This window comes from Dipodomys ordii, unplaced genomic scaffold (genome assembly GCF_000151885.1).
Source record: "Dipodomys ordii isolate 6190 unplaced genomic scaffold, Dord_2.0 Scaffold46, whole genome shotgun sequence".
NCBI classification, from domain to species: Eukaryota; Metazoa; Chordata; class Mammalia; order Rodentia; family Heteromyidae; genus Dipodomys; species Dipodomys ordii.
Window position 1 is genome coordinate 12,004,055 of NW_012267262.1, and position 26,348 is coordinate 12,030,402.

At 47.9% G+C, this 26,348-nt stretch overlaps 1 protein-coding gene across 1 annotated transcript in view; it reads right to left on the bottom strand.

Annotated features, from left to right (window-relative positions):
• The window catches only part of Abtb2 (ankyrin repeat and BTB (POZ) domain containing 2), a 163,518-nt gene that overhangs the window by 28,992 nt on the left and 108,178 nt on the right, over positions 1-26,348 (bottom strand). Inside the window, exons 2-3 of the mRNA XM_013019642.1 lie at positions 19,081-19,227; positions 10,593-10,806 (exon numbers count right to left, since the gene is read on the bottom strand). Of these exons, the coding sequence (XP_012875096.1) occupies positions 10,593-10,806; positions 19,081-19,227 (361 nt within the window). The remainder of the gene's footprint in view (positions 1-10,592; positions 10,807-19,080; positions 19,228-26,348) is intronic.

Below are 26,348 nucleotides of genomic sequence, written 5' to 3' on the forward strand. Positions count from 1 at the left end.
TCCTACGGATGCCTGCTGGGCAGTGGGGGCAGGAATAGGGCTCTTGGAGTGTGCAGTTCTGTTCAAGGGAAGCTGAGTACAATCACACAGCACCTGTACTCTCCATTCTCCAAAGTCCGAGGCAGAAAAGTGGCTCATTCAGAATGTCTCCTGAGAAGTTTCTAGCTGAGTGCTGGTGACTCACATCTGTAATCCTAGCTACTTGGGAAGCTGAGAATAGGAGGATCACAGTTTGAGATCAGTCCAGGCAGAAAAGTGTATGAGATCCCTTCCCAACCTACAGCTGGGCACCATGGATGCATCCGTCATCCAAGCTGTATGGAAGACTGAGATGAGGAGGATCACAGTTTTCAGGCGAGCTCATACATTAAAGTCTGCAAGGCAGAGGGAAGCAGAATGTGATGGCACATGCCTGTAATCCCAGAAATTATGGCTAGCTTAAAGTAGGTAGATCACCATTCAGGCACATGTTCAGGTGGAAAGTGAGACCTATTCTAAAAATAACCCATGAAAAACAGGGCTACAGGCATGGCTCCATGGTAGAGCACCAGCCTAGCAAGCACAAGGCCCCGAGTTCAGAACTCAGTTCTATAAAGAAAGAAAGAGTCGTCTGTGAGACTACTCAAAAAAGCCAAAAACGGCACTGTGGTTGAAGTGGGGTAGAATGCTTGTCTTGAGCAGAAGAAGCTCAGAGACAGGGCTCAGGCCCAGAGTTCAAACCACACAACCAACAACAACAACAAAAAAGAGAGAAAGAAAGAAAAGAAATAGTCTGTCTCTAGAAACTTCTAGGAAACAGGGGCAATGTGGCTTTTGAAACCGACAGAGATGTACAGGAATAAGGGGAGATCCCTGGTGGGTAGCTAGTGGGTGGGCTGATGGGGATGAGGCCTTAGGGATGGGTGGTGTCTGTTCCAACTCAGTCTGGGAAAGAGGAAGAGGCAAGGCAGGCACCTGAGTGAACCTGACCCTGCCTTCGGTACCTGCATCCTAACTGCAGCCTCAGTGAGGCCTCTGGCATGAGCTTCTGGGCAGCCCTCCACACTGGTGATTGGCAGATGATCTACTGGGTACCAGGCAAGAAAGAGGCCATCTGCGTCCTTACAGGTCTCTGATCCTTGCAGCCACCTGCAAGGGACGGGGGATCACTAGCCTGCATTTTCTAAATGTAGAAACTGAGGCTGTGAGGGGTTTGGCCACATGACCAAGGTTACGTAGCAAGTCAAAGGCTATAAGTCTGGCCCTTAAAAGAAAACAAGACAAATATGCTGGAGTCTTTCATGATATCAAACTGGAAACACTGTGAGCTTCTGGGCTGGCAGAAACTCAGAGGAGGCCTGATAGAGTGAAGGTTCACCCCTCTGCCCAAACTTCCACTTTTGTACTCAAAGTCCTATCAGTTCCTAAACATGGCCTAGAGCAGGACCTGCAGGAGGTATACCCCAGATTCAAGAAGGTTTAGGGTCCACCTTCCAAATCGGCTGCAGTGAACATGGGGAATCACAGACAGCTCTGAGAGGTGACTGGTCTTGTGGGAGGAGAGAAATCTGACAAGTCGCCTGGCAGGCAAGTAAGAGCAGGTCAGAAACCAGCTCAGCCGGGATCCAGATAGACCAGAGCTCCCATCCTGCCCCAGCCTTTGGGTCTGAAATGTCTCCAGCTTAGCCTTGAGACTCCCTCGAGAGCTGGATTTCCCCCACACAGTGGTCTTCTGCACACAAAGGGGATTGTTGCTGCTGCCTGTGTTATTAAAAAAAAAAACAAAAACAAAAAACCCCAACAATATTCCACAAAGAAATGAAGCCCGGGACCTGGCAGTTCTCAGTCTTTTTTTCTCTGTGGACTGGTGGGTCCAACAATGGGACAGGAAGTCCTATGCAACAGGCCGCCCCGGGGCACACTTGTCAAAGGCCGGGCCAGGATCCTGTCCTGTCTCCGTGCTCTGTCATCTGGCACTGCCACTTCCTTTGTCTGCCCCCCAATTGTTGGCTTGTTAATTCTTGGATGCTGGCAGATGCTCGTAACTCAGGCAGGTCACCCCGAGCCAACAAACTCCAGGCCCCAAGGAGTTTGAGGATGGCTGCCCAAGTCACAGAGGGTGGAGGAGAAGCTGATGGGAGACTTGGCTCTGGATTTCACCCTCACTCTCTGGGGAAGAGATGGGATTTACCACTGTAGACCCTGGGAAGTCACTGAACCTTCATCGGACCTCCCAGCCTAAGCCTAGTTCTGTCTCTTCTCAGCCATGACCTAGGACCCTCTCAGGACCTCAGGCTGCTTATCTGTAAGTGGGAACAGACACAGCTTTTTCCAGGAGCTGTGATGAGGATCTGTCTGTGTAAGTGCTTCCCAGGCTTTGTCTCAGTGCTTGGAGCCCCTGAGGATGAAGCAGACCATGCCACGCCCAGGCAGGCAATAGCAGCCCATCACGCATAGCATATGGCCAGACTAGCAAGCCAGAGGCTGGGGTACCAAGCACCATTGGCTGACTGGACACAGGGCCTGGCAGTCTGCTTCATCTTTGATCCAAGAGGTGGAGAAAAATCCAGGCTGTAGAATCCTAGGGAATCTTTGGTAGTAGGCTGTGATAAATCTAAGGATTATAGATGTCACTGTCCTAACCAATTCTTACAGAAGTCCTTTGGGACATCTGATGGTCCTCATCCTGTCACTCACCTGGTGCCTGGGCTGAGTTAGGATTAGACATAGACTGAGGAGGGAGGTGGACAAGCAAAGGAGAGGGATAGAGAAGACAGGCATTCTGAGTTCACATGACTTTTAAATTCGCCAATATATTTGGATGATTTGTGTATTAAGCATGCTTTAGTCATTTTAGTTCTCAGGGTTTATGATAATAGATCATTACATCGACATTAGCAGCTATCCTATGTGGCTGAGCATAGTCCATGACAAGTCCATTACTTTATTTGATCTCCCTCCAAATCCTTTGAAAGTAGGTCAAGTCCCTCAGGTTCAGGGAATAGGGCTTTAGGAGATTAACTGACTCCAAAGAGCCCAACCATTCATCTCTACTATGTACTTCATTAAACCTGGCTGCTACGTGCCAGGGTCCGTTTTAAGTATAAGGATACCTTATCTACAAGGAAGATCTACTTGCTTACTTCATAGAGGACAGGGGATGGGCAAGTAAACAAATACTTCCGTGCCATGGTTCCCAATAGAGAGCGTGAGGTGATGGGAGAGCTGGGGTAGGAGGGACACCTCCTCATGGGCACTGGCAGACTAAACAGATCATTTTGGAGGTTACTAGAAGTGCCAATCTGGGGGAGCGGGGAGAAGCAAGTACTTAATTCCCCCACCAGTATTATTTCATTTACTTCCATTTTGGGTAAGCAGATGGAAATTTAATGCACAAAGAGAGAGTGAGAGGAAGAGAGAAAAGAGCTTAACATTGCAAATCTTCTTGAAGTGGTATTTAGGAGAATCACAAGTCAGTAGCATGAAGCCCCACTGCCATCATCTCTATTATTCGATAAGAAAACACTTTCGCAAAGCTGAGCAAAAGATTAATGAGCCTGTTTCTTTAGAGTGAACGCATAGCCTCTGGTTTATGGAAAGTGCTTGGCTGAGGGGTGCAGTCCCTTTCTGCATCTGGATCAAACAAAGAGGCACCTTCCTTCAGTGTGAGGCTAGCTTGTGTTTGGGGGTGTCTCCCTAGAACTTGGGGGAACCATCCCAGAAGTCAGACCTAGATTCATTCTGCGAGGAGGAAATGAAGGAGTCTCAGAAAGGTAGCATGACTTGCTCAGATCACAGAGCCCAGGGAGGAGGGGCTGGCCTTGACCCTTAGACTGTATCATTTCAAGGATGTGTCTCTCCATTGGGAAACCACTGACTTTCAGCCTAACCTTGAAGCATTTACTACAGGACCTACCACTGATGACTTGAAAGTTTTTGCTTTTGCTTTGTGGTGCTGGGACTAGGGCTTGAACTCAGGGCCTTAGCTTTTTTGCTTAAGGCTGGTGCTCTACTATAGATCTACTTCTAGCTTTTTTTGCTGGTTAATTGGAGATAAGAGTCTCACAGGTTTTCCTGCCTGGGCTGGCTTTGAATCTCGATCCTTATATCTCAGCCTCCTGAGTAGCTAGGAGGATTACAGCCACTGGTGGTTGGATAAAATGTTCTTTCTTCCCTTCTCTACTGATGCACAGGAGCACTAGGGGAAATATGAGGTAGTGAGTAAAGTGCTTAAGGTGGTATCTGTCATAATGTATGCTCTAACGTGAGTTATGGTTAGAGCATGTAGTAATGCTGTTATTATGGCAGTGCTTATGTTAGCAACAATACTAATGGTAGTCAGAGGAGCTGTAGTAGTTCGGTTACTGACCCAGATGTCACTTGGGATGCTGCCATATTTTAGGGAATGTCATGCTTGACCTATATACATGCTTGGTATTTGATAGACCTGATATTGCAGATTGGTAAGTTAAGGACTTAACAAGAGCCAAATTTTAAAATGTGAGGACAGATTAGATATTTGATGTTTGCAAAGAATACCTTTCCTTAATTTTAGGGTTGGCAACCATGCTGTAGTTATTATTGTTGTTGTTGTTGTTGTTACTGTTGTTCTTGTTGTTTTGTGCCAGTCCTGGGGCTTAAACTCAGGGTCTGGGCATTGTTCCTGAGCTTTTTTGCTCAAGGCTAGTGCTCTACCACTTGAGCCACAGTTCTACTTCTGGGTTTTTTTTGGTGGTAAACTGGAGATAATAGTCCCTCAAACTTTGCTGGCTGGGCTGGCTTTGAACCACAATCCTCAGATCTCAGACTCCTGAGTAGCTAGGATTACAGGTATGAGCCATCAGCACCCAGATGTACTGTAGTTATTTTTAAAAGGTTCTGATTTTTTTTATACAAAACAAGTGAGGTATTGGTAGGGGGAGGAGAGCTGTACTCAATCATTCCTCTCCTGGATATCTGATAATATTAAGCAGTTATTGTTAATTAGTTTTAGTGTGATAATAGTATTAAGGTTCGCTGGGAAGGTGGCTCAGTGGTAGAGTGCTTGTCTTACATGCATGAGACTCTGGGTTCGATTCCTCAGCACCACATAAACAAAAAGAAAAAAAATAGTATTAAGGTTAAATGCTTTAATCCATATCTAAAAAATACATGGTAAAAACAGCATTCATTTCAAAGTAATCCGAGGAGCAGGAACTGATTAACCAAGATTATATATGAGTTGATAAGGGTTAAAATGGGTCTATTATACTATTTCCTCTAACATGTACTTGAAATTTTCCATAATAAAAGAGTCTAGAAAATAAAATAAAAATGTCCCTACTTAAAGGAAGAGATCATATTTTCAATGTCCAATGTGTCAACATGTGTTTGAGATCCTTACAATAAAGATGAGGAGGGTGGCAGCCACTGTGTGCTGAGTACTTTTTTCCCCACATGGCAGGTACTAAGCACCTGTCTTACTATACTGCTTCAGTGCTAGTACAGCCAGCTTTCTCTTTACTACTGTACCAAGAACCAAACCGCACCTAGAGAGACAAGCTGGGCAGGGAAGCCTCCTCGCTCACATCTCTGACAGGGCTCACACCTTGGTTGGCTCCAGCCCTTCCAAATTCTGTTCACATACTTTCTAGAACTTTCTCAGCCTGCAGGGCAGCCAAAAGCTGGGCCAGACATGCACTTCTTCTGCCAAGATCTCACATGGGCCTTTGTCTTGTCTCCTCATCAGTCCCCAAGTAGCCCCTGAAGAGTGGGAACTGGGGACCGAGTGTCAGATCAGCCTGGTGTCGTCTCTGCAGTTGACTGATAGGGCAGGACCACCCGCCACATGCTAGAATCTAAGCATCTAGAGGTGGGGCTGGGGGTAGAATGGGCTTGGGAGGAGCAACTCCCCTTAGAGCACGCATGCAATCAGGGTGGGAGGGGCTTTTGGACCCTCTGCTGCTTTTCTCTCAGAAGGGCGCAGGCCCCAGGTACTGGGCAGAAGGCCAAAGAAGAAAGCAGCCAACTACAAACTTCTGGACCACTGCTTAGTCACCAGCTCAGGTTGCTCCTTATCTTGGCAGCCAGGCCCAGCTTTGCAGCTTCATTCTGCCCACATTCTCCTGTCCTCCTAACTGGCTCTTTTTGGCTTCCTGTCTCTCCTGGGCACCTATTCCGTCCTGTCACATGGCCCCTACTTGTGTCATAGCTCTGCCTAACAAAACTAATCATGCTAACAAGCAGAGAGTTAGTACCCACATGGCATTACTGTGTCCTATGGACAGCTCCAAAAGTGTGCTCACTAACCCCACGCCAGTTGTCCACAAAGATGGCCTTAAAGAAGGGACTGAGGTTCTCAAAGCCGCACCTCTGAATGGGGATTCTCTCCCTCAGAGGAGATAAAAGCAGCTGTTGCTTAGTCCACCTTAAGTGTCCTGGACACTGACCCCAAGCTTCCCCAGCAGGCCCTTCCTGCCACAAAGAGCGCTGAGGAGGGCAGCAAAGGGACTGGTGATGGATCACCACCACTGCCATTTTTGGTCTGGTCCACAGACCCCAGGCTCAGATGCAAGGGACAGGTTCACCTCCTTGCTACCTCTCCCTCGACACCTCTAGCACTATCTCTCGCTCCATTCCCATTGCTGATGCCATCTTCCAGGAATGTTTTGATGAGCTGGCAGGCCTCCTGCCATGTCTACACAGTCCTCCTTATTCCTCAGGAGGATGGTGACCAAAGATGCATCCCAGCCCTGGCTGCTATGCCAGCTGGCCCAGCCTCTGCCTCCTAGTGGGGTCCATCTTCCTCCAGACCTTTGGGAAGAGGGGGAAACCCAATACCCCTGGATCCTTAGAAGGAGATTCTTTCCCTTTCTGGGCTTGATCTTGGGTGATAACACACCCTGCAGATCAATACTGTGACTAATACTGGCTGGTGCTGTGCCTGTGACACAGGTAGAGACGTAGAGACGCTAGTGAGCAAAATATCCTGGGACATGCAAGGCATCCTGGGAAGCACAGGGAGGCCCAGCTGCAGAGCTTTCCCAAGAAAGACTCCTAAGACAGGAGAGAGGAAGAGAGGCAGATGGGGCTGGGGCCTCAGAGGCTAGAGTCCACTTACATGGTTTCATAGCTTTAAGGATAGGTGTCAGCAGTTAAAAGAGAGAGGTATCCTGGTATCATAAAAAGAAAGGGCCTGGAGATCAGAAACTTAGTTTGAATCCTAGCAAGCCATTCAGAAGCCAGTATCCCACATCTACTGGTAGAAGATAGGGGTAATGGCTGCACATCCCTTGCTGGTGTGTGGTGGGCAGAAATAGGTAGAAATGTCCTTAAGTTCAAGCCTGTAATCTCTACAATCAGGAGGCTGAGGCAGGATGATCATGAATTTGAGGACAACCTGGCCTACACAGTCAGGCCCTGTCTCAAAAAGAGAAAGAAAGAAAACAAATGCCCTTTAAAAGGAAGAACCTAGTCAGGCACCAATGGCTCATGCCTGTAATCCTAGCTACTCAGGAAGCTGAGATCTAAGGATCATGGTTCAAAGCCATGATCCTTAGATCTCAGCTTCCTGAGGCAGGAACGTCATTGAGGCTCTTATCTCCAATAAACTACTCAGAGGAAGTGGAAAGTGGTGCTGTGGCTCAAGTGGTAGAGGTCTAGCCTTGAGCAAAAGAAGCCCAGGAACAACATCTAGACTCCAGGATTGGCAACAAAACAAAACAAACCCCAACCAGAACAGAATGGAATGAGGCAAGTAATGTAGCAGGGACATCACAATGCGCTTCACACACAAGAAATGATGGCAGGCCGCCTTCCTTTATCAGCAGGGATGGGGCCACACACAGACCCTTGTTGTGAGTCAGGTACGTGTCTCCTAAGCAGGGATACAAAAGCACACTGGAACAGCATTGTGAGACATGCTAGGCTGCCAAACCCAGCTCCTAACTGATGCACAGGGGATGTTGTTGGTCATAAACAAATCCAGGCAGCCATTATAATGTGCAGAAGGCCTTTGGCTCAGACACCTGCATCACACCTGGGATCACGGGCCTGTGCAGTTTGGGTTGGTGGAGTCAGTGTCTCGTGTTCTAAGGTTGGACAGAGGAAGGCGCTTCAAGGAAACAAAGCAGATGGGGGGTGGGGGTCCAAGCTCATAAAAGCAAAGTTCTGTCACCCCAAGGCTCTTGCACACTCTATGCTCCTCCCCTCCCCTTTTTTTTCTTTTTTCCATTCTAGGCAATGGGGACTGAACCTAATGTCTCTCCATGAGTCTTAAGCCAGCCCCCCCCCCCCCACCCCCAGCTCTGTTTTGCTGTAGCCATTTGGAAGGTAAGACCTCACATTTATTTTTCCCAGGGATGGTCTCAGAGGGTATCCTCCTTCTGTGACCTTCCTAAGACAGAAAGGAACCACCATGCCCAGCTTATCGATTAGGATGTGGACCTCTCCTAACTTCATGCCCAGGCTTGTCTCCAACCAGGATCTTTCTGATCGAGGTGTCCCAGGTAGTTGGGATTACAGGCATGTTCCACACCACCCAGCTCTCCAGTTTCCTTTGGTTCCAGGGGGAAAGGTTTTCCCCAGACCTCTGGTGAGAGCACTATGGTGCCAACCGAGAGGGGCATGGTACCCAGGCCCCTCTCCATGGCCTGCCCTGTCAGAGGGAGTTTGAAGAACTCCTAGCTTCAGCAGCTAGGAGCCAGGCCATCAATTGAGCTGCCTTCTCATTCAGGTATTTTTAGAGCATTCTAAAATGAGAAAATTTTAGTATATTTTTTCCTCCTCCTAATGGTGTTCCAACTTCCTATGAATTGAATAGTCATTTGAAATGATTCATGGAAAAATACCTTTGCTACCAGTAGACTTGTGCTGTAGATAATGTGGTTTCTGGATAATTAGGTATCTAAACACAAACACATGTGTATGTGGCTGTTCCGACTCAGCTGCTACAACCACATGGAGATAAGGAAGTCTGGCCCACCAGATGCTGAGGGCAGAGCATCAGCCCTGGGACCTCCCACCTCCCCACAGCCCAAGCCAGAGGCCCAGCACCACATCACAGCCTGGGGGTCAAGCAGTCCAGCCCAGGGCAGCAGGTCCTCTTCTCATAGCTACCTTTGCTTGAGTGCCTGGGTCTGGGTCAGAACTGGGAAGGTTCCAAAACAGAGTTGATCTCCTCTGCTCCATTCCTCCCTCTGAGTTGTCTGCCCTGCCCTCTTCTCCTTTTCCAGCCAACTCCTGAAACCGCACCACTTTCTCCATAAAGGAGAACCAGCTGGGATGCAGGCCCACTTCCCAGCTCCACCTCCCACCGCAGGCAGCGTTCCCAATGGCTGGGGGTCCCATCTGCAAGTCTTCTTGTTCTGGTTCAGGCTCACGTGGCCTTCTCAGCCTGGAGTTAGCCCTCCAACCTTGAGAGGAATAGAATAATGTGATGTGGTAATAACACTAGTGGTAATGACTCTGGTGGTAATGGTCACCATTGAGACCACGTGGATATGCAAGAGGCCATTACTGCTTTATATCTCCCAGTGACAGACAGTGTTGAACAGTGGTTATGGAGAGCACTGCTTGTGTGACCCTGGCCAGTTACTGAGCCTCTCTGTGCCTCCACTTGCCCATCTGAAAGAGGGGCTCTTTCCTGGAATGGTGTGAATGGGATGAGCGGCCTGTGAAGGGCTCAGCACAGGGCCTGGCACACGACTGGCTGCCTTCCTGCAATGCTTCCACTTGCTTTGTGTCGGCTGCCATTTTGACAAGCGAGGGAGGTTTGGAGCTCTGCACGAAGGTCACGAGGATGGTGATCGGCACAGCTGTTTCTGCGTCCAGGCTGCCTGGCTCTGGGGCCATCTGTTCGTAAGGAACAGCTGTGGGAAGCACCCACGTGCTCTGTGCTCTCAGAGGCCCTGGAAAAGTGGACCTGCGCTGTGGAATGGGCTGCTGTCATCCTCAAAGACAATGGGCGGTGAAGGCTCAGGTCATCCTCCTCCTGATGGGTTCACCCCCCAAAGCACCTAGCTTTTGAGTTCACAGACAGTAGCCTTTAGGTGTTTGGAGTTTGGAGTTTCTGAGCAGAGCACCTGGGACAGGCCTCTGTATCCTCATGGGTGCCGTTCTCCAGCTCCTCACTGGGTCCCCTTGGACAGGATGTGACTTGTACATTGGTTCTTAGTAATCCTGTCCCTGGCTAGGAAGGACCAGGACCCTGTAGAGAAGGCACTGATGAGGGACCAGCAGGCTCAGGTTTGGGGCCATTCAAGCTCTAACTTGGTGCAGGTCACAAACATGCCAGGGTCCCATGTTCTCCAGAATAAGAAGGCGGAGCCAAAGTGGCCCAGATCCCTAGCCATGACCACAGTGACATCATTGGTGGCAGTAGCATCCGGAGAGGTGACAGCTGCCACTGACAGACACCCAGTGACCACTCCACCACTGTTCCTGGTGCTTCTCTTAGAGCGCCAGCTCACTTCCAAGCCCTAGAGACCACACACTACACCGGCCAGGGTTAATAGATGTCTATCACCCTCTATACCAGACAGGACTTCATCCACCTGAACCATCACAGGCCTCCTCCTGGGCTCCTCTCATCCTGTTGGTCAGTCATTAGTCTGTTGGCTAATGCTCATCCCTACCTTTCATTGTTCAGGGTCATTCTTGGGGGGTCCAAGTTGGGGTTCTCCATGGACTCCATCTGTGGACAGCGCAGGAAGTAGTAGAGGGTGTGGAGAGCATCGGGGGACCAGGTGATGGGCTGCGGCGGCTGGCGGGCCTGGCGGGCAGGGCTGGTGCCTGCACACAGTGGGTGGCGCCCTTGCATGTGGTGCATAGCTCTGGAGACCAGGTCACCTGGAGTGGGCAGGGGAGGAAAACCAAAGACAAGACTGTGAGTCCACAGCTCAGATTCTCCCAGGGCTGCTTGTGGCTAAGGAGGAACTGGCTCCTTCTCCTTCTGCAGTGTAATTACTATTTACCCCAGAGTTAAAGGGGCGGAGGTGGAAACTGTCACCTCCATGCACAATAGCAATTTGGTTTCCCTTTCATTTCCAGTCTTGCCGTAACAGCTGAATTAAACCCTTGGTAGGACTGGTTTCCTCTACAACTTATGCTAATGTGGTTTCTTTTTCAACATCCCCACTCTCTCCACCACCCCAGGGGCCTTTCCCCAGGTCTTTGACCACAGAAATCAGCCAGGCTCTGTGGCAATTCTCCCCTGTACTGTTCTGTGTCAAGCCCCAGGACTTCAGCAGACAGGGAGAGTTCTCAGACCTCTATCACCCAAGAGATGGGGGGTCACTGAGCACTCACTATGTGCAATATGATACAATTCCTAAGATATACAGCTTACATATAGTGCGAGAGGGTTAAGAATAATTTCTATCAACCCCCCCCCCTCCTTTTTTTTTTTAGTGCCAGTACTGGGACTTGAACTCAGGGCCTTGCAACTCTCACTTGGCTTTTTCTCCCATGGCTAGGGCTCTACCACTTGAGCCACACCTCCGCTGCTGGCTTTATGCTGGTTAATTGAAAAGAAGCATCTCAGATTTGGCTACTGGGACTGATTTCAAACCACAACCCTCAGATCTCAGATTCCTGAGTGGCTAGGATGACAGGCAGGAGCCACCAGCACCTGGCTTAGATTTCCCCACAGTTTTAGAAGGAGAAGTGAAGGCTTACTGATGAAGAAGCCTTCCCTGAACCCTGCATTCTCCTGGTGCAGGGAAACTGCGGTGCACACAGCGGCGATGCTCAACTGTGGTTGTATAGGTAGTGTAGCTGGTGAATGTCTCCCATTTGATTTGAATCCACTCTTGTTTACTCCGAAGCCCATGAACTTCACTGTGATCTGGGCTGCATCCTGCCCGATTGCAGTCTGTAGGGTCCTCAGTCCCCACATCCTGTGTTGTTTTCCTATGTCTTTTCAATATCCCACCAACCTGGGACAGGAAACATCCCATCATTGTGTGAAGCCACAATGCTGAGACAGGATGGGCACCTGCAGGCACCTCCGCTCTGGGACAAGCGGCGCCTCTGCCTTCTTTCTAGGCCTGAGAACTTGGGCGCCTCCCCACCGTGGGCCAGCTTTCCAAGATCTCCTAGTCTGGTGGTCAACTCCAGGGCCAAGAGACAGAGTTCCTGACACCAGCTCCTGCCCAGAAACTGATTTCATTAGGTTGTTTTTTTTGGGGGGGGGAGAGCAATGGGGAGCAGTGCTCTAACACCTACAGTTTGTGAAAGTTCCTCTGTGATTTTTATGTCCGGTCAAGTTTGAACATTGTCAGGAAATTGAATTAGAGCATGGATTCCAGAACTATGCATGTGGGGCTTCAGATCAGGGTTCGGCTACTTCCAGCCTGCATGCTCTAATGTAATTGCTCGAGTCTCAGTTTCCTCATCTGTAAAATGGAAACGATAGCACCCACTCTACCAATTCTGAGGACTGAAAGAAATAATAAACATGGGACATGTAATGCCATGTTTGACCCAGCATGAATACTTGCTACATTTGACTACAAGGCTGGTGTTATTAACACTCTCCAATTTCTTCTCTATCCTACACTTGCGCTGAGCAGCAATTCCAGGACCCGTGCCTCGGCTCACACGCTGCCCACATTTCCCAGGACAGGAGGAGTCTGGATCCTGAAACACTACACATCCCAGCCTTGCCCTCAGGCTGCTGGGCAGCAGAAACTCGCAGCCAGGCTGCCCTGCCTCCCACAGCCAGTCTCACAGTGAAGCTGGGCGGCAGGAAGCTGAAACCTGGCTCCTGTTTGCTCCACCTCTGAATGTCATAACATTTGGCGGGACCACAGGACCACAAGGAGGAGAAATCAAAGCGCCTGCGATAGCATCAAAGACGAAGCTTGTTGAAATATCATTCCAAAGGCCTCAATAAGGTAGAAGTCATTACCATTAATTATTTTTATTGTTGTTTTATTGTTATTGGTGAAGAACCCGTTGGCAGCACATTTCCAAGCAGAATACAGGCAAGAGAACCAAAGAAGAACTGGGAGCCAGGGGCGGGCAGGGGTTCCAGAAGGGTCAGGTAAACGAAGTAGCTGGAGTAGGAGGCCCTGGCTTCTTCCAGTCCTAGTCTAGTCCTTCACCAGCAGCTTTTCTCCATGACCACATGTATCTGTGGAAAACTTGGATCAAACTTATCTAAAAGCTTACACTGCTCCGGAATCCATTTATGACAAAAGAAAGGATCTTGCTTAGAATACTCCCTCCTCCCCTCTTTCTCTCATTTCTGGGGCTTGAACTCAGGGCCTAGGCACTGTCCCTGAGCTTCTTGCTCAAGGCTAGCACTCTACCACCTCAGCCACAGCACCACTTCTGGCTTTTTCTATTTATATGGTACTAGGGAATTGAACCCAGGGCTTCATGCATTCTAGGCAAGCACTCTACCACTAAGCCACATTCCCAGCCCTGGATATTCTCTTAAGGGAATTTTTCCTTCCTGGGACTTTCTATTTCTTAAGCTTTGTGACATACATAAAAGAGGCAAAATCTCATTTAACGTTTACCATCAACCTTGGAAGAGCGGTATTTCCATTTTTATACACAAGGAAATAGTGCACAGAAGTCCAATGATGTCTGATCTGCAAACTAGCCTGTGAATTTAACCTTGGGCTCTGCCTTCCATACACAAAATCAGATCCATCTCACCAATGCCACTGAAAGTGTGGTCTGTGAACAAGAGTAGATCTAGATATTGTTACTGGTTCACAAGTTAATTTCAGAAATGGAAAGTGAATTAAAAAAAAGGTATTCAAAGCAAATCTGACAGAATAATTTTGTCTATGTACTCTAAGAATCATTTTATGTTTTAGATAACACTGAGATTGTAACAGGTATATTGGTGCATGTCAGTAATCCTGGACACCTGAGAGGTGGATATAGGGAATTTTCAAGGCAGGCCATGCAAAAGTTAGCCAGACCTGTTTAAAAATAAGACAGGAATGGTGGTAACACACTTATGAGCCCAGCTACCTGGCAAGTAGAGGTAGGAGGATGGCAGTTAAAGGCCAGTCTAACTAAAAACACGGGACCCTGTAGAAATGAAGGGACAAAGGGTGAACAAATGTAGCAGTGGTACTCACTAGATACTATGCTGAAAATGAACTATACAACTTATGGGTGGAGACAGGAAAGAAAAACTGGGAGAGAACGAGAGAAGGGGTGACATTGTCCAAAAAGAAATGTACCCTTGGGCTGGGAAGGTGGCTCAGTGGTAGAGCGCTTGCCTTGCATGCTCAAGGCCCTGGGTTCGATTCCTCAGCACCACATAATCAAAAAGAAAAAAGCTGGAAGTGGCGCTGTGGCTCAAGTGGTAGAGTGCTAGCCTTGAGCTGAAGAGCTGAGGGACAGCGCCCAGGCCCAGAGTTCAGGCCCCACGACCGGACCCAAAAAAAAAAAAAAAAAGAAATGTACCCTTTACCTGACTTATGTGACTGTAACCCTATTTATATCACATTTATAATAATAATTTTTTAATCCAGAAAACATAACTTTAAATAAAAACAGGGAAGGAATGTCATTATCCAACCCCCCCTCCAGAAAACATAAAATATTCACACACACACACACACACACACACACACACACACACACACAAAGCTAGATGCCAGTGGCTCACGCCTGTAATTCTAGTTATTCAGGAGGCTGAGATCTAAGGATAGTGGTTCAAAGCTAGCCTTGACAGAAAAGGCTCTGTGAGACTCTTATCTCCAATTAACCACTCAAAAACTGGAACTGGTGCTGTGGCTCAAAGTGGTAGAATGCTAACCTTGAGCAAAAAGAGCAAAAAGAGCTCAGGGACAATGCCCAGGCCCCGAGTTCAAGCCCTATGACTGACTAAAAGACAAAACAAAAGGGGGGAAAAAAAACAGAGGAAAAGAGTGACACTGTCCACAAAAAAATATACTCTTTACCTGACTTATATAACTGTAACCCTTTGTATATCATCTTTATAATAACAATAAAAAATTAAAACAACAAACAGACCTTGAGGCCCTATCTGAAAACAAACTAAAACCAAAAGGTGGTAGAGAGCTTGCCCAGAAAATGTGAGGCCCCAGTCCAAACCCCAAGGAAATGAAGTTGAGCTTGTACTTTACATGTCTTTTTTTTATTATTATCTTTTACGTATATTTTACTATAATGTTCAGTCTGTGACAGAGTAGAGTCTTGGCCTTGAAACATGGCTAGTTAGTAAAGCCCTGCTGTGGCGGGGCCCAGATCTTGGATCAGCACAGGTGGGTGCCCAGAGCCTCTGGAACTTTCTTACACTTGAGAATCAATTGATCCCATGCTCAATGAAACCTTGGTCTGAAGCCCAGAAACACCCACCGGCAAGGAAAGAAAACAAGCCCTCACTCCTTGTTAACCATGAAAGACTTGATTAGAGGCGCTCGCAGGTTTCACTCTGGTCTGTCCAACCCTCATTATGAGCCATCAAATAAAAACAGCAGGCGAGAGTCAGGAATGCAGCACTGTCTTCAAAATAAGGCCCCTCACATCTGGCTGCCTTTAAAAATAAGTGTTTTGTTTTGTTTGTTTCTTATTCCTTCCCTTTAACTTTTTCATGGGTACAGAGGGACAGAGCAAAACACAGGGATCTAAGCTCCCCACGAAACTGCTTAACCTACTGGGCAGGCTGGTCTTGGCGGGGCGCAGAGAGCTAATGCATGTAAAACCCAGGGTGAACTTTAGGTCCAAGGTGCCTGGTGCCAAGTATCACTAGCCTCATTAAGTTCTTTAGTCTCGGAGAAAAATTACAATATCTGCCTCTGCCTCTGTCTTCTCCCTCCTCCACACTGGGTTAGCAAAAACCTCTGGTTTCAGGGGAGGGGCGGCAACTCAGGGTGTGACCTATCTTGTTCTGTTGCCTGGAAAGAATCTAGCGATCTTCTCTGGATCCTGATGAGTGGCTGGGCCAGGGTGAGACCAAGCCTGGGTGAATTTCAGGAGATATATTCTGGGTAGGATAGAAAATGTATTCCTTCTAATGCACAGGTGTGCACGCATGCACACACATTTGTGTACACATAGTGAGCACTGCATGCTGTGCTATGCACTGTGGCAGGGACTATTTCATGCTCCTGGGACAAAGCAGTGAATTAAACTGATCATGGTTCTGTCCTCATAAAGCTGAAGTTCTCATCAGAGGAGAGAGAGGTAACCAGTCTTACTTAGAAGTAAGTATCTCACTTACTTACTTATCTTTCAAGTGGGGGTCAGAGCTTTGAGTAAAGCTATAGCCATGCCAATGCCATGGGGAGGAGATAGAGGAATGAAGGGTTTTGAAAGGCCTATAGGATATAGAGTCATTTAGATGGAGGCTTAAAAGAGTAAAGGGTTAATGTACTTGGGCAGTGGTGAAAAAAATGTTAGAGAGAGTATCTGGTACAAAGACCCAGGGGCAGCCCGGCAGCGGTTGTAATCCTAGCTACTTAGGAGGCTGAGATCTGAGGATCACGGTTCAAAGCCAGTCTGGGCAGGAAAGTCCATGAAACTCTTATCTCCAATAAACCACCAGAAAACCGGAAGGCACTGTAGCTCAAGTGGTAGAGCGCTCGCCTTGAGCTGAAGAGCGTAGGGACAGTGCTCAGACCCAGAGTTCAAGCCCCACGACCGACAAAATAAAAACAAAAAAACAAAAAACAAAACAACACAATAAAACCCAGGGGCAGAAAGGCACTTGGCTAGGAAGATGGCTTCGTGGCTGGAATACAGGTATTAAGAGAAGAGTCTGCAACTGGAGTTAGATAGAGCACAAGTTCAGAGAGAACACAGGCCCTGAGCTTAAGCACCAATACCAGCAATTAAACTAAATTAAAAATAAGTAGGGTGTTAGTGGCTCAGGCCTGTAACCCTAGATACTCAGAAGGCTGAGATCTGAGGATCACAGTTTAAAGCCAGCCCATGAAACTCTTATCTTCAACTAATCACCAGAAAACTGGAAGTGGTGCTGTGGCTCAAAGTGGTAGAGACTAGCTTTGAGCAAAAGAGTGCCCAGGCCCAGAGTTCAAGCCCATGACTGACCCCCTCATCCCATCCTCTCATCCTGCCCCCCAAAAGTAAGAGAAGAATGGGGTAGGTGATGAAGCCAGATTGCAAATCAGGTCTCCAACCACAGTGAGGAGGTGGTATTTTGCTGTGGGCACTGGGAAGCCATCAGTGTGGACAGCATGGACTTGAGCAGATGAGTAGCACTGTCCAATTTATGTTTTAAATGTCCTGGGCATGGGCAGGGTTGCTAACATGGGGGAGGTAAAAGAGGCAAACTCAAACTCGAGGTGGTTCTAGAACAATATGGAGGGAATGATGGCAAGCCCTTCCCCTGCAAGCCCCCTACATAGGGGACTGGCTTGGACTGCAATGGGAGAAAGGGCAAAGAATCAGAGTTCAATCTTGATCCCCACAGGCCTGAGAAGCTAAGGCTGAGCTGCTGGCCACATCTAGGAAGCCCGCAATAGCAGAGCCCTCAGAAGTGAGCCCTGCTCTCCTTGTTGGCAGGGTTGAGCTGGGAGAATGAATTCCTTTCCTTTTCTAAATCTCTAGGGTGTGTTCTGAGAACTGAGTGGGATATAGAGTAGGTGCTTCACTGTGCCTTGAGCACACTAAGTGCTCCATTGAAATTCAGCAGCAAAGTAAAATGAAGGCGCTCTTCAATGAATGGAGCCCCAAGGACTCTCACTGTGCTCAGGAAACATGGCCTGGCCCCAAGATAGCCCCCTAGCCAGGAGGCATTTGGTAGAAAAGAGATCAAGCCACACACTGGAGCCCACTTCCCTGGGCAGGGCCTTGGGGAGCAGGAGACCCAGGCAGCCCTGTGCTCTGTCTATCTGCTGTCAAAAGACGGAGCTGGAAGTCCCTGTGACCTTGAAGCAGGCACCTTCATTTCCTGTCTTGGGAGGGGGGAACAGAATAGAAGGAGGAAGTTGCATCTGGAAGGAACCGAGTGGCTTAGCACTCACTGTTCAGATTCCAGAAAATGACAAAGACTCGCTGATGGAGAAAGCTGGAGCAGAGTGAACCTCCCTTGTCTCTATGTGGGGTGCTATGACCCTTGCTAAGAGAGCACGCCTCCCCCTCATCAATGGCATCATCTCTACAGAGCAAGGAGAAATCAGGAGCCAGAGTACCATGTTTTATTTCCTAAGTAATTGGGATGAAGAGAGGGCACACTTGGTGTGGGATTTCTGTTTTACAGGCCCTGAGGTCCTGTAAGGCACCTAGAGGCTGGGGGCAGGATCCACCATGTATCCCCTGCTCCGCTTCAGCCAGATGCTGTGTTCTTTTTTGGGGGGGCGGGGGTGGGGGATTGCTGGACCTGGGGCTTGAACTCAGAGCCTGGGTGCTGTCCCTGAGCTTTTTTTTTTTGCCCAGGGCTAGCACTCTACCACTTTGAGTCACAGCTCCACTTCTGTTTTTTGTTTGTTTGTTTGTTTTATAGTTAATTGGAGATAAGAATCTTATAGACTTTCCAGCCCAGGCTTGCTTCGAACCATGATCCTCAGATCTCTTCCTTTTGAATAGATAGGATCACAGGTGTGAGCCACCAATGACTAGTTTGCAGTTTGCTTTGTGTGTGTGTGTGTGTGTGTGTGTGTGTGTGTGTGGTTTGAGAAGGAGCAATGGTTGGAAAGGCTGAGCTCTCTGGGCTGGCAGGTGATGTGAAGATATCCAGGTCTGTGTGTGTGTGTGTGTGTGTGTGTGTGTGTGTGTGTGGTTTGGGAAGGAGCAATGGTTGGAAAGGCTGAGCTCTCTGGGCTGGCAGGTGATGTGAAGATATCCAGGTCTGTGGCAGTAGGGGCTGCATGCTGCGCACCTCACTGCAGCTTGCCTCCCACCCATCCATCATTGCTGGCAGGGCCATGATAAGGGTGCTGCTGGCTGAGTTTTTAAAAGAAACTAGAAATCATATTAACAAGTGACTGACCATGCCTTACAGTCTGTGAGCCACCAAGCTGCCACAGTTGGTCTAGAAGGATCCAGCTTTCTTAGAAGGCCTGAGATGTAGAGCAGGCAGCCAGGATGTAGGCTGTAAGTTCTGCCCTATCTTCTCCCTGAGACCCCTGCTCTAGCCCAGGGGCTGGATGTGGAGGTGACACTTACTCAGTTCCGAGATGCTGCCCACACATGTGGCCAGGAGAGATTGCTCCAGGGTCCGCAACTCCAGCTGAGCATAGGCGTCCGCACGCTCATCGTGGCCCAGGGACCCGCCATTGTAGGGACTGAAGTAGGCAGGCAGAGAGAGGACGCCTGTGGGAAAGCAAGATGGAGAGGTTATTCTCACTGTGGTGATGGTGGTCGGAGGCAGAATTCAGCCCCTTCCCTTCTGCTACAGCAGGGTCACGAGGCAGATCTCCCTGAGACTTAAGAACATTGGACTTCTTACTCTGGGTCAGAGGGAAAAGAGGCCCCACTGTGGCTGGGGCTTTCCCCATGTGGAGACTACCCTCTCCTGGAGCTGTCCAAGGGACTGGCCTACTTAGGCTTGTGGGCAACCTACTGATTATAGCATGTCTGACTGAGAGAACAAGGTGTCCTGAGTGACAGGTAGAGCTGGCTTTGTGTCATGGTACTCAGGAGTGGTTGGGCCAGAGGTCAGTGACCATCTTGTTCACCCAAAGGCCAGTTCCACCCATGGAGTCCTCTCACTTCCCTATGTTCTCATGTGCTTCTTCAAGCCCAGAAAGGGCTGGGGGTGGGGGAGCAGGGAGGAGAGGAGAGCCACCACTGGGAAAGGGACACTGTCCTTACTACTCCAAGCAAGGGATGTGGCCCAGCCCCTGGCCAAGTCCAATTAGTGTTTCTCATTAGCACTTCAACAGCTGAGAGCAGAGCTGTCAGAATCCATCCCAGGGGAAGACGGGCTGGAAATCTCTCCGCCTCACTGTGTGGCTTCTTAGTAAGGCCAGAAAAGCAAACTTGTGCTGCTTTCAGATGACACATGGCGTCATAAAGAGCACGTGGCCCCAGAAATTCTCACTGTGGCCAGGGCCCCGAGCAGGGGTTCCTAATGTTTGGTAACTCCCCCACCTTCCACCCAACTTTTATTTATTATTAATTTATTTTTCAAGAAAGAGACTCAGAGGAATGGCATTAGTCACTTTGGGGGAACAATCTAAAATGTACTGAGAGAGCCAGAGAGCCTCTGGGGTGTGGCCAAGCCTGGGTTGTAATCTCCACAGTGCCCAGGTGAGGTGTGCAACAAGGACAGTGGCTGTAATGGGTTGGCATCACAGAGTGGATAAAACAAGGCCTTAGGGTGGAAGCCTGGGGTCAGAACTCCAGTCCTGGCATGTGAATAGCAGCGTGATCCTGGGCAGCCATTTGGTCCACTCTCCATTAACCAGAGAAAGCAAAAGTCCCCCCTTCCCCTCCCCCCAACTGCACCCCAGCAGCTCATGGGGCTGCTGTGAGGTGGGGCTGAATCACCAGACTATTGCTTGAGCACTAGCACCAGCACGTGGCTGGGAATTGGTCCTCTATTAAGTGTGATTGCTGTTATTTGCGTTCTGTGCTGGAAACATGGGCTGCTATTGACACTGTGTCATTTATCTTTCGGCTACTCTGGAGACTGGCGCTAAGGCTCTGGTTTCAATGTTGAGAGGCTGACAGGGGGACAGTATGAATACCCTGCTTAGGTAGGTAGAGAAGATGAGATGCAAACTGGGGTGGGGATAGTTCTAGAAAGTGAGCCTAGACTGCAATGAACGTAAAACTAGGACCAGAGTGTCGGACACCTCTTGCTGAGCTCTGAATTTCTCTCTGGAGAGGCAGGCAAAGGGACCAGATTCTGGCACAATGTCCTCCCTGACCATTCGGCAGGTTTGGGCTGGTTAGGTTTGCCCTTGCCCAAGGCAGGCCTCCCAGCATCCTGTGCTTGAGTGGCTGAGACCTGCCTCCCTGCCCCTCCCCTCAGCCTTCCCATCAGACCAGCACTGACTCTGTAAGGTTCTGAATCAAAGCCAGTCCTCCAAGCTTTGTTTCAGCTGGAGGAAGGGGAAGAGTGTGTAGTGGAGTTGCCCCTACCAAGGCCCCATTTTCTAAAGCAGAAATTTTCCTGACAGCTGAGTAACCAAACACGCTAGGAAGAGCTGGCTCTGAGCACTGAGACATATACAACAAAGGAGAAAGCCACCCAACGACATGCCTCAGCCCACAGGCAGCCCACAAGCAGCTGCAGGAGTCTGTGCGCAGCCTGCTTCTTCTTCCTCTCTCCCCTCCTCATCCCCAGAAACAACACTGGAGACATGTGGATCAAATTTGCAGTGCTTAGGCAAGGGAATTGGACATTCAGCTGATTTGTCAAAGGATTCCCAGAGAGTAATATTATGTCAATAGATGGAGTAACACGAGCTGGCTGCCCTGTTAATAATAGCCCCCATTTCCCCAGTCATCACCACTCAAAGGGCCTTTCACTCAATACTGTGGCAAAAATAGTTATGCACCTATTATTAATAACAGTAATTGATAGCATAACAGCTTTGGCATAGGACCTTTGGCTTTTAAGAGGTGTGTGTGTGTGTGTGTATGTGTGTGTGTGTGTGTGTGTGTATGTATGCATATGTGCGCGTGCCAGTTCTGAGGTTTGAACTCAGGGCCTTGGTGCTAGCATTTTCACTTAAGTCTAGAACTCTACCACTTAAGTCACATATCCATTTCTGGCTTTGTTGACAGTTTACAGGAGATAAGAACCTCATGGACTTTCCTGCCCAGGCTGGCACTGAACTGTGATCTTCAGATCTCAGCTTCCTGAACAGTGAGGATTATACACATAAGCCACTGGCATCTAGTTTAACAGATTTTTAAATATCTATTTTGTAGTTTATTTTTCTAGCAAGAGAGATAGAGAGCCATCAGTATTATTAACAGCCAGGCTGACTTTTTAATTGAAGGTTTACTATGTGCCAGGTACTGTGAGAACAACTTCTTATGTATTCCCACATTTAAGTCCAGGACATCACCTTACAGATGAGAAGTCCAAGGACAAAGCTAAATGACTTGCCCAAGGTTGCCCAGGTTCCCAAAAAGTGAATGGGGCTAGAGCTTTAATCTCTCCAATGAAATCTGTTCAAATGAAATGCCACTCTAACCTGGACTTCTGGGTCCTTCTGGTAAGAAAACATCTAGGATGCTTGGGAGGAGAGGGGTCTGAGGTTTGATCAGAGGGAACCCAAAAACCTAGAATTAGGACTTTTAATAAAGCTCTAGGTTTTCTGGAAGCCTCTCATGAAACTCCAAAAGTGGAAGGCAGTCTTTTTTATTCTCACTTGCCTTCCCAGAATGCAGTTCTGCAGCTTTTATTCCAAATCTACTCCTACCAAAACAACAGCAAAAAAAAACCAAAAAACAAAACTTCTCCATGTCAATCTTAAATATTCTGCAGCTCACAAGGAGACAGAAATTACTTTCTTTGTATTCTAATTCCTCTCAATCCCTTGATTTCTCCTTCCCCACCCCCCACTTCCCAAGCAAGGTTCCCTACCTCCCCAAAAGAGGAATTCCCAACAAACAAGAAAATAAAGGACATATATAGTCTTCCATTTAGTAAAGTCTTTAGGAGAAATAGATCATCTCAGTCTTAATAGGAAAGCAAGCATACTGGAATGTTTCCTTCTCAGCTCCAATCCATCCCTGCAGAACTCTGCTCGCTACACACAGAACCAAGTGCATCGCTCAGGTCATTACTATGAAGTGAATTACTAAATGTGAAATATGATGGTGATTGAGCTGTCCTCTGCCTTCCTCTCATGCTGACTCAGCGCCCCACTCCAACTGTCTGGGAAACTTCTACAAGTCTCTATCTATATGGAGTCATAATCTCTACCTTCTACCACTCAACTTTTCTCATTCTGATTGCTCAACCCCTAAATCTCAGAACTCATTATTTTGTTTCTCAAAACCTCCTCCTCTATCTTCCTCCTCCTCTTTCTCAGTTCTCTATCTGGTTGCCCAACAGGAGACCTCTGAGCCTTCATTACTGAGGAGGAGCCTCAGTAATGATGTTAGGATCCTTGCTTCTCTAGGCCCTGGTGTGGGGGTGGGGACAATGATTTCTGCCTGGGTGATTTCCCATGCACGCCCAGAGGGGGCGCCACTGAATGGAGACAAGAAGCTTGGTCATCTGGCCTTCTTGACAGCCTCCTCCCAGCCATGTGAAGAATAGATGGGCAGCACCCTGGGTTAACGAAGCAACTTTCAGTGGCAGAGAATCAATGGAGATTCCATCCACTGCTCTGTGAAGACGCTGGCTTGATCTGAGGGTGTCTCAAGTTCTCTCCAGCACTGCTCTAGCCTCTGAGTGACCCATGTAGTCTCTAACATGATGTGGACCCAAAGGTAGACCTGTTGGTTACTACTAGTTCCTATGCCTTAATTTCCCTCACAGACATAAGACCTCCCCAACACACACACATACACACACACACACACACACACACACACACACACAATTTTAAGTATAAGAAAAAAAGACACATTCTGTATAAAACAGAACAAGTTTGTAGTTCAACTTTTCTTAGTTTTTGCTTTTTTTTTTTCAACTTAAGGTCTTGCTATAGCTCAGGCTGGCCTTAAACTCTCCCTCCTGATCTTTGCTTAGGTTCCCTCCCCTCCTTACCAAGTACAGGGATTATAGCTATAAACCACCACACCTGGCATGTAGTTCAGTGTTTCTGAGCATTCATCAAAAAAAAAAAATCAAGGCTTTTTATTTTTTAAACTCAGCAAACCATTACCTGTGCACTCCTCAGAGTTATAAATGTTCTATCTGTTCAGTAGGCCCAAACATCTTTCAAGTCCCTGACCCAACTCTCTCCCATCCCCAAAACAAGACCTACTGGCCACTGGTCTCAAGGATGCTCTCTTGCCAAAGCAGCTGAGATCCATGCCTGTCCTGCTTCTTTGAATTGAAGACCGGCATGCAGAGGATTATTTTTACTGTCTTGCAAGGAACACATGGGGCAGGGGCACTTCCACTAGTTTTCATAAGGGCTGTAGGCACAGATGGAGTTCAATCCATAAGCATCTCAAAGGAAAAATCATATTGCCCCAGTATGGCTTCCAAGTGGCCCACAGAATCCAATCCATTTAAAAAAGGTGTTTCTGCTCTCTGATCTGGACCTTTATATACAACACGTGGAGTGCCAGTTGCTGTGTATGAGTCATTCCAGAACAAAGTACGGGAAGATTGAACATGAATGTCTTTCAGAGTCCAACATGAGAGGTAAGGACAGTAGATTCTGAAGAGCTTCACCAAATGGTATTTGTCATGACATTCTAAACACAGAGGTTGGGGCATGGGTGTGGAAGCTAAGAGGAAGATGAAGGAAATAAAGAGAGAAGCATGGAAGTGGGGTGAAATATGCCCAAGACAGGACAGACACCTATGGAAAAATGACTCACCCAAACTAATTCGAAGCATAGCTGTTTCCTGGGTAAACCGATCATCTCAACATGGGACCACTGTACTGCAATGCTCAAGAGTTCAAGTGAGGAAAGAATGCTGGGAGATGGGGAGTGTGTGTGTGTGTGTGTGTGTGTGTGTGTGTGTATACTTGTGTACATGTGGGTGTGGGGGTGGTATCTACACTGAGTCCAGAGAGCAATTATTAACTATGAGCCAATAAAAAGGAGCTAGCTATCATATTATCTCATTATTCCATGCTGAAAACAAGCATTTGAACCCTACACACACTGGAGCAGTAAAAAACTACTAGTATGGTGCCCTCCTTGGTCCGTGAGGGATACAGATTCAGAAAGCCAGGTCCTTACTCTTTACTTGACTTTTGTAACTATAACCTCTCAGCACAACACCTTTACAGTAACAATTTAAAAAAAGAAATAAAGCTAGGTCCTTTGGCTAACTCCACAGGTAGAAAATGGCAGAGGTGAGCTGGGCACTGGTGGCTCACACCTGTAATCCTAGCTCCTCAGGAGGCTGAGACTTGAAGGATGTCTGTTTGAAGCCCACCTGGGCAAAAATAAAAAGTCCTTGAGACCCCTTCTTTCCAATTAACCTGCAGAGCAGTGTTGGAGGCATGGCTCAGGTGGTAGAATGCCAGCCTAGCAAGCAGGAGGCCCTCAATTCAAACCCCGGTGCTGGCAAAATAAAAAGGAAAATGAAATGAAGTAGCCAAGGTGAGATTCAGGTCAGCATGTCTGACATGGATGCCCATACTGGTTTATTGAATGTCATACTGCCTCTCATGGCATGGAGTTCAGACTTGCAGGAGACTTGCACCAAATAGCTCTTCATTTAAACCCAGAACAGAATATTTCCCAAGTGCTAACCATGCCACCAACACTTGCCCCTCCTCCTTCCCCATCTCAGGTATGGAAATAAAAAGCAAATCATAATTACACTCTGGGTAATACCTCATACTGGCTAAGTCATCAGACCACCACCAGTGAGAGGTGGTTTTCCAGTGAAGTATAGCTCAGCGTTACACAGTACAATAATAACTCTGTTATGACTGCCTCGGGGGTTGGTGGCCAGGAGACCCAGGGAAGATAGAAGATTGGCAAAGTATGACACACTCCTATCCAGTGTCCCCCCTTCTCCTAAGACACTGTGGCAAAAAGAAAACCTTATTCTGAATGGTGGGCTTGTGTTTCTTGGGGCCCCGCCTTCTCCCCCTCCCCCACCAGCTGGCTTCTCCATTTCCTTCAAGCAGGGAATGGGTAGTGAGGGACACAGAGGGGCCATAACAAGACAGTGCAGGTGACCCTGGTGGCGGTACTGGCTCCATAGCATTTGGGAAATTCCTTCCTTTAAGGTATTATCAGTTCTGTGGTTAAGGTAGTATCAGTTCTGTGGTGAACTCAGATAACTACAGAATGCTTGGGAAAAAACAAACTGGTCAAGATGGTAAGATTGCCTCTGTGTGTGTGTGTGTGTGTGTGTGTGTGTGTGTGGCAAAAACTCAATAAAAATGCAATCTGCTCACTGCTCTTTCCCCTCCTTGCAAGAAAGTAAAATAAAGCCAGAGTAACCTTGTAGACCACTTTCAGGAAATGAAACCTAAATGTGAACTCTGGAAATGTAGCAAATAGTCACAATACCAGGCAGTGTGGGGCAGAAAAACCAACCTCTGAACTGTGGAGCTTTTTCCTGTGGAAAAAGATCCTGTGTTATTTTGAATACTTTTTAAGAGATTCTGGGTGGCCTGTCTCCAAAGGATTGATGTAAAATAGCAAGAACTCGAATGACCCTGGAAGCACAAGTCTTGGAATGGAAAACTCACCCTATGGCCATGGTCCTTTGTCAGTGCTTTCCTCGCCCCACACTAATTCCCATAACTCAAGGATGCTAGGGGGTCAACTTTTGTACAAACCAATACATTCAAAAGGCATGTACAGGGCTGGGGATAGAG